Consider the following 13,335-nt stretch of genomic DNA (forward strand, 5'->3'; position numbering starts at 1 on the left):
AAGTAACATGAAACATACAAACAAATGCCAGAACTTTTAGTTTATTTCCAAATGTCTTACCAAGACATTGTGGATATAGCTACCAAAGCACTATGTGGAGCTTCACCTTTAGTCTACTTGTAAGCCATGAACCAAAACGCAAACAAGTAATTAACTGACAGTAACGTAGCTAAGGAGGAAGACGGGGTACCCTACTTCAATAACAGTTGTCTTCAATGAAGGGTGCTTAGCCAACAAATAGCAAATCTAAGAGTATTCAAAGAGACAAATGGCAATGACAAATAATTCCTGACTTGATTTCATGTGCGTGTGGACCATAAAGAAATTATATTGTACTGCAAAGTCAGTAAGTGTGTTGTGTTACCTTTTCCTCTTTGAATACAGCTTTTGATTTAATATTTCAAAACACATTTCATATATTTTTGTTGATTGGACCAGGGGAATGCACTTCCTCATTTTTGACTTAATGCCCCTTTGCCCAACAAGGAAAGAAACAAAAAACATTGATAGCTTATTTTCAACCCCAACTCTCGTTGGGCTAGACAGTTATTGTGCATCAACATTGAAAATGACTGCAGACAGACATAAGACAAAGTTCCACATCTTTTTTCCACGCATTTTACAAAAATATAACACACATTTTACATTAATATACACAGATGAGAGGTGGAGATATGGTCAAACTTCCAGTATTTCCATGGGAGTGGGCATGAAGTGTTTTTCATAACCTGAAACGAACTCTTCTTCTTTCGATGAGCTCAAAGAATCCTCCCTGTCCTCCTCCCTGTCCCTCTCCTCATCCGAGTCAATCATTTTGCTGTATTCCTCTCTTCCATATCTGCGCCTCCCCTCTGTCCTTTCCCACTCCTCCTCTCTGACAGCATCCTCTCTCTGATCCCCCTCTCTGTCCGTCTGGGAGCACTCGTCTCCCACCACTTGTCCATCGGGGCGAGAGGTTTTCTCTGGGCTGGACTGGAAAGCCTGGGACTGCCTTTCCACAACCTCCAACTGAGAGATCTTGGGATGGGGCTCAACAACGGGGACGCAGATCCAGGCCAAGGGGTCGTTAAACTACAGGGACAACACACACAGTTTGGTTATGGATAATAAACTCATGCCGTTCTGCACATTAATCTCAGAAACCCAGAACTAGCTTTCACTTGGACTCTATTCTGCACATCTGTAAGGCTAGACTGGCAGACGTGTGATTGTAAATGGGACAAGCAGTTATCAGTGGAATGGATTTTATCCACAATGGTAAAATAAACCCATAATTGGGGATCAACATTCAGTGGGAATCCCTATTCTGAGATTAGATACAGGATCCAATGAAGACAAAGGGCCCTATCAGTCAGTCAGTCACTCAGTCTCTCTCTCACCTGATGCTTCATGTGTCTGAAAATGTGGCTGTTGCGGGGATCCGGCACTTTCTCATAGCAACACCGAGGCAGCAGGAGACACGCATTGTTTTCTACCCTACTGGCAAACAAGGCCAAACTAGGGTCAAAAAGATAAAATGTCAGAGATTCTTCATTGGTTAAGAATATATTACAACACAGATTGCTTTATTGAACCAGAGATTGTATGGACAGAAAGCAGTTAAGCCTGAAAGTCTGGTGTTGTATAATCCTTTCTGGTGTTAAGAAAGGATTATGCCAAACCCATCTATGGTAGCAATTAACAATAAAAATGTTATATTTTGTGATGCGTCAGACCTATAGATCAGACAGAGTTAGGAGAAAAGAGCTTGAGAAACAAAACATGAGTGAAAAACACAAGCTGTTGTGCAAGACCATTCTCTCACCTGATTAAAATACAAGCACAGAATACTATGAATACAACCGGTAATAGCAGGAGATGTATTATGTAACCTGTGAGAGAGAGAGAGAGAGAGAGAAAGAGAGAGAGAGATTTACCCTATAATCTAATTAATGATGCATCTAAACCAATCATACATTGATCCAACGTGGTTGATTCCTTTATTATGTTCAAAGTCTTATCAAAATAGACTCCTCAGAAACTCTTAGGACCTTTCATCGCACATCCTATCATAAGCTCATCATGTTAAATAGGACTAGCAAATGGTTAAGATGTGCTGCAGTACCAAAGGCCTCCTGGTCCTTTGTCTTGAACCTAGTGGTGGCGTTGGCTCCAGGCCCGGCCTCGGTCACGGCCCTCGTCCACACCTCATACTCCTGGCCCGGACGGAGGTGCTCCAGCACAAAAGTCATATTGTCATGCTGTGGGGACGCACTCACATTGTTCACTAGGAGAGAAAAATAGGTTGTAAGAACAATCAGGTTAAGTCATCTAAATCTATTAGCTGTCACACACACACCAAAACATGGCTAATTGTAACCTACTATTAATCATTTCTATCAAAACTGCCTATAACTGCACTCGTCTCTGCCAGCCCATACAATTCTATTCTGTTCAAGTGTCTATCTTTTCTTTTATACATGCATACTGATGTATTGATTTCTTTGATGAAATTACTAATAAAAAACAAACTTTGATATGGGCCCTGGCTGGGATTGTAAAGCTTGAAACAATTTTGCATTGTCAGGTTTAATATGAAAAGGCCTTTAGCTTTAGACCAATGACAACAAATGTATCTTAACAGGATATTCAGTAGTAAAACACTCTACCTTACTGTGCACTTTCTTTCCAAAATCACTTGCCATTCCTATGTTTAATAAATATTATTATTATTATCATATATTGTTGTGCTGTACCTTGTTGGTCTACTCCTATTTGGTAGCACAGAATCACCCCTTTCCTCTGGAGCAGTGGAACAGGCTCCCAAAACAAGGTGACATGGGTGGCTTCGATAGTAATCACCTTAAATGAAGGCACTTTGGAGGAGACTGAGAAGTGACAAGAGGATGCTCAGTTTATGCTAAAATTTGCACACACAAAAAAAAGGAATATAGTTTCCGAGACGATCGCCAAAGGACAATGCCTCCATGCAGAAATACATACTTCCTTGAAGGGAATATCCAATCACAGAAGAAAGGTGGCGGATATTACTGTTGTGGGATACGGTAAACAATGACACTTGGTAGGCAGTGTAGTTCTCAAAATGACCTGTAGATGGAGACATGGACAGGGGTAAAACCTATGGGTTAAACTGCCATTCTGAAAATCTAGCCAGCAGAGGAAAAGTCTAACCCTAAAGCAAAATTCCTATGAATTTGGATGACTCAGTCAGTATTTGTGAACATGAACAACTCACTCACAAGAATAAAGAGCACCAAGATTGTAATCTGTGATTATCACAAAGTGACAGTTTCTTCAAATTCTTTAACATTGTCTGGTGCTGCTCCATTGGATTTTTAAGCAACAGGGTTATCTTGTTTACTTTTGACAATGACATTAGACACACCTTTCAGACTTCCTGTTGCTTGGCTTTTGTGGACTCTGACCCAATCAAATCCCTGGACTGGAGGACATCCGGCCTGCTTGTACTGCACCACATATTCCTTCAGGTCGTCAGAGAGTTGAGAGGGCAGATCCCAGGACGCACCGAGGCTCTCTGAATCCATCTTGAGACGAACAGCTTGCTCATCATTCTTTTTACCTTAGCAGGAGAAAAATGGCCACGTTAGTTCTACCAAGCCACGCAGAAAATGAAAGAATGGAGTGACTTTCACTTTCCAGGCATGGATACAAATGAAGGAACACTAGAATATACAGATACACACTCACAGCAGCATCATTTTCCAGAGACAGAGGTCTGTACACTTGATATTACGCTATCAAAAAGTAACTATACCCCGCTAATTATTTTAATATCACAAAGTATTACTACTATTACTGCTACATGTCAACAGGGGTGCTGCTAGGAATTCTGGGCCCGCCACCCTAGCCTCTCTGGAGGGACCCCTCCGGTTTGGGGCCCCATGCAAGTTCTCGCCCTTTTCCCCGACTAGCAGCACCCCTGCATGTCAAACACAACTTCAACTCTAATATTCTAATCGGTATTACATACTCCAAAGCTTTTACAATGGCCCTGGTAACCAATACCTGGCGTTGGCATAGCTAGACGAGCGGGCGATGTGGCACCATGAGCGCCGTAGGCCGATACGCTCACTGCTGATACGCCCTTCAGAGAGGAGGTGAGGTGGCATCGCATCTCATCACACACCAACTGGCCACTCGGCTCGGCCGCGGACACGTTCAGCAGCGCCGCGGAGCCGTTACCGTAAAACAGATTGACTTCATATCCCAGAATGCGGCCGTGAGCCTGAAATGTGGGCAGCGTCTGGGTGAGACAAAGAGAGGGAGTGGATGGGACGGGGGTGAGTCTGGATAAAGTGTTTGGTGTTCCGATGCAGGAGAAATCAGTTTGGGCCATTCGTCTGCATACCTTCCATGTCAGGACACAGTCAGAGCTGCTAGAGGAGAGTCCACAGTCCCTCCATACATCCAGCTCACCAACAGGGGCTGAGAGAGAGAGAGAGAGAGAGAGAGAGAGGGAGAGAGAGAGAGAGAGGGAGAGATTAAACAGAGGAAAGCTGTATATCATGGCCTTGTTTTCACTGCACCTGACAAGGAAGAGGTGGTAGAACAATTTGTATTTTTACTGTAGAAAGAGTGAGAGAGCTAGAGAGAGGAAGTGGGGGAAGAGAGAGAGAGGATGTGTGTGCATGTGCATGTCAGAGTCTTCAGTTAGCTAATGGCTTCTCAAAGAATCAGAACCTAGTAGCAGTAATACAAAATGAGAGTCATTTATACAGAAACTAGTTTAGATTTAGATTTTATACATTTCTTTATAAAGAAATCCATTACTGTTACTTATCGTTACCGTCGGTGTAAGCTATATTCTAAATGCTTCATGTGTAATCTTAATTGCCTTAAATTAATTGCCAATTGTCACTGGTTCATAGTTTTAGCAGAGAAATGTCATCATGCTTGTTTCAGTCAGTGGAGAGAAGAAGCCGTTGAGCTAGGGAGCAAACTAGTTTGTTACCGTGCTTTATTGTGTTTTATAAAATAAACAGTCAAACTAAGATCATGGAGTAAAGAATGCCCTTGTAGTCGCGCGTCAACTAAATGCTTTTTAGTTCAACAGGTAAAAACAGCTTGGAATGTGCAGAAGAAACTGCAACCGCACACAGCTTGTCGACCCTCCCCTCTGAGATTTCACTAATGCCAAACTCACAGACTACATGGCCAGTGAGGACTCACCTGCTTCTGCACTCCGTACTTTGTAGACGGCACTCCAGTCGCTCATCAAGCCGATGACATCTGCACAGGAACAGCGGACCTGGAACTGGTAGTATGTGTAGGGCTGGGGACTGTCTAAGGTATAGACATTGAATCCACCCTCGCCCTGTAAAACGAAAACAAAAAACAGAAGCATGCAATCAGTGTGTGAAGCTTGTGTGAACCTTGTGTGTGAACAACATGTAGGAATCAGCAATGTACTGTTGCAAGATTATCTTCAGCTGTTTTTCATCCACAAGGCAATTCTGTATCAAGGATTTAAGTTAGAGCATGACTCCTAGTATGTCAAAGAGTTTGCACTTCACTCTAATTACAGTAAAGCTCATGGTTGTATTTACATTAGATTCATTCCAATGTAAGACATCCACCATTTAGAGAATGTGATAAAATGACTGCTGGCATAAACAGTAAAGCCTATTCAAATTCAAATTCCTCATACATCAAATTCCTCATACATTGTATTGATGAATTAAGTAATGAATTACTGACTGATTCAAAAATTGTTTTTTGTGATATGCCACTGAAGTGTTCACCCCACCGGAGATTATATGGCACCTCAAAGAAATACACAAAAAATGGTCAGTGTTTTAGGCCTTTATGTTACAATATAGTACAGTTAGACTGATATATTGGTTTGTCAATATATAAGCAAAGGCCGATAATGGCCTTCTATTAAATACTGGATATCAACCACCTCCAATATGATGGATATGATGCAGTTTGTTTGATTACATATTTATGGTAAATTGATCAATACTACAGTAGTTGTCTATGGGAAGCTGTTAAACTGAATTCTGATTCCACACAAGTATGCATGTATTATTACTGTTATTATTATTATCATCATGGGTTTCAATGGAAGGTTTTAGTGTCCCATGGTCTAAATAATGCTTCAGAAGAAGAATGCCAAGAATAACATTCTGCAAGAAACACATAATTCTTGTTGTTTTTGGGGGATTTTCTTGGCATGAACACGGTCAAATTTAAGGATATTGATTATTGGCACACAATATCAGCTATCTAAATACTGGTATTGGTATCGGCCTTCATAAACCCATATCAATCTAACCCAATAGTATATAATAATATAGAGACAAAACTTCTAAACCAAAGCCAAGATCTCTCTCTCACCTCCAGCCAGCCTTGGTCTGCCTCGGCCCGGTGTCGGACCTCACAGTCCCCCTCAGAGTGCCCATACTGAACACACCGCGACTTCCAGTAAATCACAAATGGCTCCTGACTACTGTGTGTGACATTGGGAGGGGGCGGCCTCACTACAGGGAGAGACAGACACCCAAACAAAATGAGTTACATAGAGAGATTAGAGATTAGAGATAAATCACAAGTCAGTATTCTCCCTCCTTTTCCCTGTAGATATAGGTAAATCATCATGAATCCGGCTTTCAAAAAGGCTTCAAGTGCTAATACTACTAATATAATAATGATAATAATGAAACAGTTAGCTTTGTATAGTACTTTTACAATATCAAGTCAGTTTTAATGTCAGTTAATGAAGGGCTTATATAGGTTAAGTGTTGGTGAATGTGTGAAATACATGGCAGGAACAGTGAGTGAGTAAGCTGTGATTGTCATGAAAGGGGATGTCCAGGATTGACTCACTGATGTTGGCTGTGTTGAAAGAAGTCTCCCCAGATTTGGCAAAACCATGCTGGTTCTCAGCCTGGACCCAAACACTCAGACAACAATGGCTGCAGTATTGGTCACGACGGATAAACCCACTCACACTGGTCCCAGTCATCTGTCCTCTAGAAGAGAGGAGAGGAGGAGAGGAGAGGAGAGGAGATGAGATGAGATGAGATGAGATGAGATGAGATGAGATGAGGAGAGGAGAGGAGTGGGGGAGAGGAGATGAAAGGAGATGAGAAGAGAAGAGGAGAGGAGAGGGGGAGAGGAGAGGAGAGGAGAGGAGAGGAGAGGAGAGAGGAGAGGAGGAGAGGAGAGGAGGAGAGGGGAGGAGGGTAGAGAAGAGGAGAGAAGAGGAGAAGAGGAGAGGAGGAGAGGGGAGGAGAGGAGAGGAGAGGAGAAGAGGAGAGGAGGAGAGGAGGGGAGGAGAGGAGATGAGAAGAGGAGGAGAGGAGAGGAGAGGAGAGGAGAGGAGGGCAGAGGAGAGGGGGAGAGGGGAGAAGAGGAGAGGAGAAGAGAGGGGAGGAGATGAGAGGAAAGGAGAGGAGAGGAGAGGGGGAGAGGAGATGAGAGGAGAGGAGAGGAGAGGAGATGAGATGAGATGAGAAGAGGAGAGGAGAGGAGAGGAGATGAGATGAGAAGAGGAGAGGAGAGGAGAGGGGGAGAGGAGGAGAGGAGGGGAGGAGAGGAGATGAGAAGAGGAGGAGAGGAGAGGAGAGGAGAGGAGGAGAGAGGAGAGGAGAGGAGAGGAGAGGAGATGAGATGAGATGAGAAGAGAAGAGGAGAGGAGAGGAGAGGAGAGGAGAGGAGAGGAGAGGAGAGGAGGAGATAAAATGATCAGATTATTATTATTATCATAACTTTAAATTATAATATGACTAAGACAAAGACAGTGACTGGGTTTGCGTACTTGCTGTTGTCTGACTTCCAGTGCAGCTTGTAGGTGGTGGCAGTCTGAGGGTCAAGCCCTGGCTCCCAGACACAGTGGATCCTACTGTCATGTTCCTCTAAAGGGATATGGCACTCAGGACGAGAGGGGGGAGGGGGAGGACCTGCAGAAACAAAGAGAGACAGAAAGGCGATTGCCTGTTCATAGAATTTCAAAAAGCGTTAAAAAAAATAATTGACAGTGACTGGCGACCTGTCCCTGCCTAACCATGACACTGAATAGGAATACATGGGTATGGAAAAATGAATGAATGAATAAATTAATGAATAATTGACAATTTTACTCACTCTCACTCTTAAAAAGTGATAGTGAAATCTGGGGACCAGAACTACTGGCTTTCAAAAACACCTTATATAATGTATAATTAACTTTGTATTGGATGTCCACAGAAGTGAGCCAAGCAGACAGGCAGAGCCAAACTAGGTTGTTTTCCACTGGCTGTTTTAGTGGAAAAAAGAGCAGTAAAGTTGTGGGAACATCCAAAAAGGTTTGACCCAAAATGTCACTGCAATGAGTCACTACAGGCCAACTCAGCACTGCTGATTCCCTGAAACAACTTATCATGACATTACTGTGTATGACTCACAGAAACAAATTCCCAAAGATACATATACCTAAATTCATAAAGAAAATAAAACCACACACATTTTAATCGTCTTAAAGAAATCATAATAAACAAAGCAAAAAACTTTCAAAGAAAATACCACGACTTGGCAATTCATGGCCAGAACATGTCTGTTCACACTGCAAATAATGTGAGATTGAAAATTAGATGCTTTTCCTTTTAGGTTTCCCTACATATCTCCCTATCACAGATGAGTACGTCCCAGAGTTTCATGATGGAATCAAGGGCTTCCAAACCCTAACAGATAAAAAAAAATGTACTGGGGAAGAGAGCCATACAGTTGATATTGCTGCAGATTTTGCATATTTATGTAACAGTTCCTGATCATCCAGTATTGATTCATTGTTTTGTGTGTGGCTGTTTGTTTTAATTAATTTTATTTTGTTAAACTATATTTGTAAATATTTTATGCAGGTATAAACTTGCTTTTACTTAATGTGTTCATTTTACATTAATCCTTATCAATAGTGTTTTGGCAATACAAACATAATTGTTGTGCTAATAAAACCATTCTGATTGTGATTCAGAGAGAGAGAGCGAGAGAGAGAGAGAGCGAGAGAGAGAGAGAGATTCTGAGAAAGAAATACAGATACAGAGAAAGTGACAGATACACAGCCATAGATACAGAAGGCTGATCACCACAGGCCAGACACAGAAAGAGTCCCCCACCCACTTACCTACACACACACACACCCACACACAGGCACGCACGCACACACACACACACACACACACACACACACACACCATCACCAGCTCTTCACAGCAACCTACCCACTTACCTACACACACACACCCACGCACGCACGCACACACACACACACACACACACACGCACACACACGCCATCACCAGCTCTTCACAGGAACCTACCCACTACCTTCACCCATTTCTGGAAACCCTGCACGCTTAGCTTTGATCATGTGAAGGGCTGCACACACACACACACACACAAGTGTGCTGCCACTAACAGGAAATGAGCAGTCTGGCTGCCTTGAAATGACTGTACTTTGTTACTACTTCCTCTTCAGCACAAAAACAGAAATACAAAATCGTGAGGTCTACTCAGTCTACGAGTGCGAAGGTCTGCAGGCATGTGACCGTCTTGACATCTGTCTGCACCTTTTATCACAACACACCATATCCTCGTATGCATGAGGAGAAATCATTCTTCAGGATGGATAGTTTGTGGCATTCTTCAGTGCCATTAGATGTGCATGAAAACATGTTTGAGGCTAGTTCTCTGTGTTTCAGTTGTAGTTCTACCTGTAGAATTACCTGGTGAAGCTAAACATTTTGGCAGGTTGACCAGCAAGATGGACAGAATCCATCTGGTCCCAGGTCTGGCCATTACATTTGGACCCAGGCCTCTAGCACCTGTGGAAGACACACACACACACACACACACACGCACACACACACACACACACACACACACACACACAGGTATAGGTTACAGGTACAGGTTGGCAGCCACACACTGTGAAGCAGATTAAGCCTAGACAATATGGCTTATTATTTTCTCCATGGCAACTAGCACGTCATTGATGTTTTTGTCACAATACTACTTAGTACTTTACTTGTTATAATTTGAACCAATTCACCGTCTTCCCACAGGTGGTGGCATATACATCGAGCACATATTGCAGTTTGGTGTTGAATACATTATCAAGTTAATATCCTGGGCTGTCGGAAAAAAATGCACAAATAATAATAATAATAATAGACCACTCTGCTAGACTCAAAATCCTGTTGATTGTTACCAGGTGCGTTGTTAGGATTTTAGAACATCCAGGGCTCAGCCCAGAGGAAGTCACAGAACAATAGTCCAAGGGCATATTTATTTCTATATTTCACTACCTATATCACTATATTACTACAACCTAATAGTGAGCTACTTTGGTTTGTTTGTTACGTATGGAAACTTAACTTTAAGCATAACTCATTTTAAGAAGTAAATTATTTAACCTGTGATGTCCTTCTGTTAGGAAGCTGATATTTTCAACGCCACATCAAAGATCACCATGAAAAGCCTAATCCATTCTGAATGGCTGGAGGAGTCTACCAGCATAGTAAAATATACAGAGGCACAAATTAAAAATTACATTTTCTCACGTTTAAGGGAAACAATGTCTTAAGTTGAAAATAATATAGATGTTTAATGTGAAGAGAATTAGTTTTTGCATTTAATGTTCAGCAGCCCACATAAGTAGACCTGAATGGGAGGATTCAGTAACTAACTGACTAACCAGCTGACTGGAGAGAAATAGTAACATTTTGTTTACAGTGATCCAATATTATATTGAAGATGTTGAGCTAAAAAAAAACAACTGCTGTAGCTTGTAGGCATCTAACCATGAAGCTATCAACCAAGTGTCAGTCCAAGCTCACACTCCAGTGTCCATCTGGCCGCCTGTCAGTCAACTCGCCACCACACAGCTGATTTTTGCTGTCTTTCCAGATATGGATAATCAATCACTTGATTAAACTAACCTATAACATATCGTACCTTTCTTCCTCTTTTGAAAACGTGAAGAAGATCCATAACCTGTCTTGTCTTTTCCTGACATTGTGTTTCCTGGCTGTAGCCCACCTTGCCTTCTCTGACCTAGACTAGGACCGAGCGATTAAAATCATCCATAACGTAGCCTATTCCTTTAGTAAACCAGCCTTTACTCTGTGTTCACGAATAGATAAAAAGTTTCACAAATCTGGAAAAGGGTTTAAAACAATCTTTAGGCTCTCAATGACAATTTAGCCCAGGTTGGACCAGTCTAAGTACAGTAGGTTTTTTATCTAGACGCAGTCTTGTGAAATCCTCTGTTTGAATTTGAATGTCAAACGAATATCAAATATCATGCTATCTTTACCGCGGTCACTTAGGACTACATATTAACTGATCAAAAATATTCGGGGCTAATCTCAAAATATTCGGGGCTAATCTCAAAATATTCGGGGCTAATCTCAAAATATTCGGGGCTTAAGCAAAGAAAGACCCCGTCGACGCCACTGATCGTTACGATAGGCCTATTAATGCACCTGTATATAAATTATGTATTATTTTCACTTTTATACATAAAAACCCTCTTTTTATGACATAAATAGCCCCAACGTCCTATAAAAGTGGCCATCCGGAGCTCGTAGACCATATCGCTCTACAGGGGTTTTCGGATAAATGAGTCTGTATTATAGCCTATGTACCCTACAGTTATTTACCTCATGACGAGAAACCTCGAGATGAACTTCTTGCATCATGTAGCGATATCATCTGCACTATTTACGGAGGAACTTGCGCTCGAGGCTGAAGTTGACGTTGAGCAGTTTGGTAAGTCCGCCCCTTTCTGGAATTTCCGTGCACACAGTTTACAAACCCGCCTGCCCACAGGACCGCACACCTCCTCATGTGCTGGACCCCCGAATAGAGGCGCACTGCTCCACGCACCCCCTTTTAATAAAGAGTGTGTCAGCCTGAGAAGATACAGCCTAGTGATTGATATGACTTAGAATTGGGCCAATAGCTACAGTAAAGTTACCAAAACTGTAGGCGGGGAGGAAACAGTCCGAATGAAACCTATGAATACGATTATCATCCTTATGCAATTTGATGCTTTGGCAATAACAAGAATTTAAAAATTTGAGAAAGAAAATTTTAGTCGCATTTAAATTGAATTTCACTTAAATTTTCTTCATAGTGGACTTTTTACAAAAGCCTCATGTCTGTACCTCGCTGGGTGTGCGCCTATTGAAATATGAGAATATTTGTCATGCCAGTAAAGAAAATTTGAATTTGAATTAATAGTGAAATTAAACTATTCCTGATGTCGTCTGGGACCCCCTGGAACACCCTCAAGGACCCAGACACCACTGGGAGCCACTGTAAGTAGCCCCTTCCCATTCCCTATGAAAAACTGATAAAGGTCTGATAAAGGTGTCATGTAGCAAAACTATCAACTATAAGGTGAGTTCAGTCATATAAAGTGTGACACTGGATTTCGGATTCTTTGACAGATAAGTGGAAATCATTATTACTGTTAATGGCCCATAGCAGTAAAACCATATTCAGAAAAATCACATGACATCGTTCTCGGTATGGCGAGATAACTTTTTAGATGCTAAGCACCACATGGAGAAAGTCACTCACTCGTCACACACACACACACACACACACACTACACTACACACTCAACAATCCGTTCATTAGTTCAGTCATTCACTCACTCACGGCTAGCCTATCTGCCCCTAGTGGCCGTTAGGAGGCATGGCACACACGCACACACACAGACACACACACACACACACACACACACACACAGTTCAGCATTGCAGAAAGGAGTTCAGTGTGTGTGTGTGTGTGTGTGTTAAACTGCACTGTGCTAAATTTTGTTGTAAGTGCACAAAACTTACTGGTGCATCAAAAAAAAATAAAAAATAACATGATGTTTGAATTTTGAAATTAAGTAAAATAAAGTAAATGAAGTAAACTGAGTTGTCTTACTTTATCAGTGGGACAGCATATTGTAGATACAGTGGGACAAACCTTTAGGCTTTTGCAGCGGAGGAAAGACCACCTGTATTTAAGCTAGGCAAAGCGCTGGTTCTTGTAACACTGTTCTGAACCTTTTTGTGTATTTAAGAGGAGTTTGTCGGGGTGTCCTGCTGGCTCAGCTGACTGAGGGACGTACCATGTAACTGCAACTTCCTGTGTTCATGTCTGGCCTGGGAGGGATCCTTGTCACATCCCCATTCTCCCTGCCCCCGGATTTAAAAATATGAGCTATATAAACTGATACTACCCATAGGCCGCAAATATGACTTTCTCTCAATCAGTGATTGTTGTTACAGGCTACTTTGGTCAGACTAAAAAATATATACATTTATCCAAAAAAAA

The 13,335-nt window shown here is 42.0% G+C and overlaps 1 protein-coding gene across 1 annotated transcript; it reads right to left on the reverse strand.

The window, feature by feature from the left end:
* Positions 1-25: 25 nt before the first annotated feature.
* On the reverse strand, positions 26-11,778 carry il12rb2l (interleukin 12 receptor, beta 2a, like). The gene is made up of 15 exons (XM_078284806.1): positions 11,664-11,778; positions 9,726-9,824; positions 7,784-7,925; positions 6,850-6,995; positions 6,361-6,503; positions 5,191-5,335; positions 4,370-4,446; positions 4,027-4,264; positions 3,386-3,580; positions 2,983-3,087; positions 2,736-2,867; positions 2,105-2,266; positions 1,805-1,871; positions 1,380-1,497; positions 26-1,071 (listed from the first exon to the last, which is right to left on the reverse strand). Exons 2-15 carry the CDS (start codon positions 9,796-9,798, stop codon positions 679-681), a joined length of 2,136 nt encoding a protein of 711 aa, XP_078140932.1. The 5' UTR covers positions 9,799-9,824; positions 11,664-11,778; the 3' UTR covers positions 26-678.
* Positions 11,779-13,335: the final 1,557 nt, after the last annotated feature.

The sequence above is a fragment of the Centroberyx gerrardi genome, chromosome 7 (assembly GCF_048128805.1).
Source record: "Centroberyx gerrardi isolate f3 chromosome 7, fCenGer3.hap1.cur.20231027, whole genome shotgun sequence".
NCBI classification, from domain to species: Eukaryota; Metazoa; Chordata; class Actinopteri; order Beryciformes; family Berycidae; genus Centroberyx; species Centroberyx gerrardi.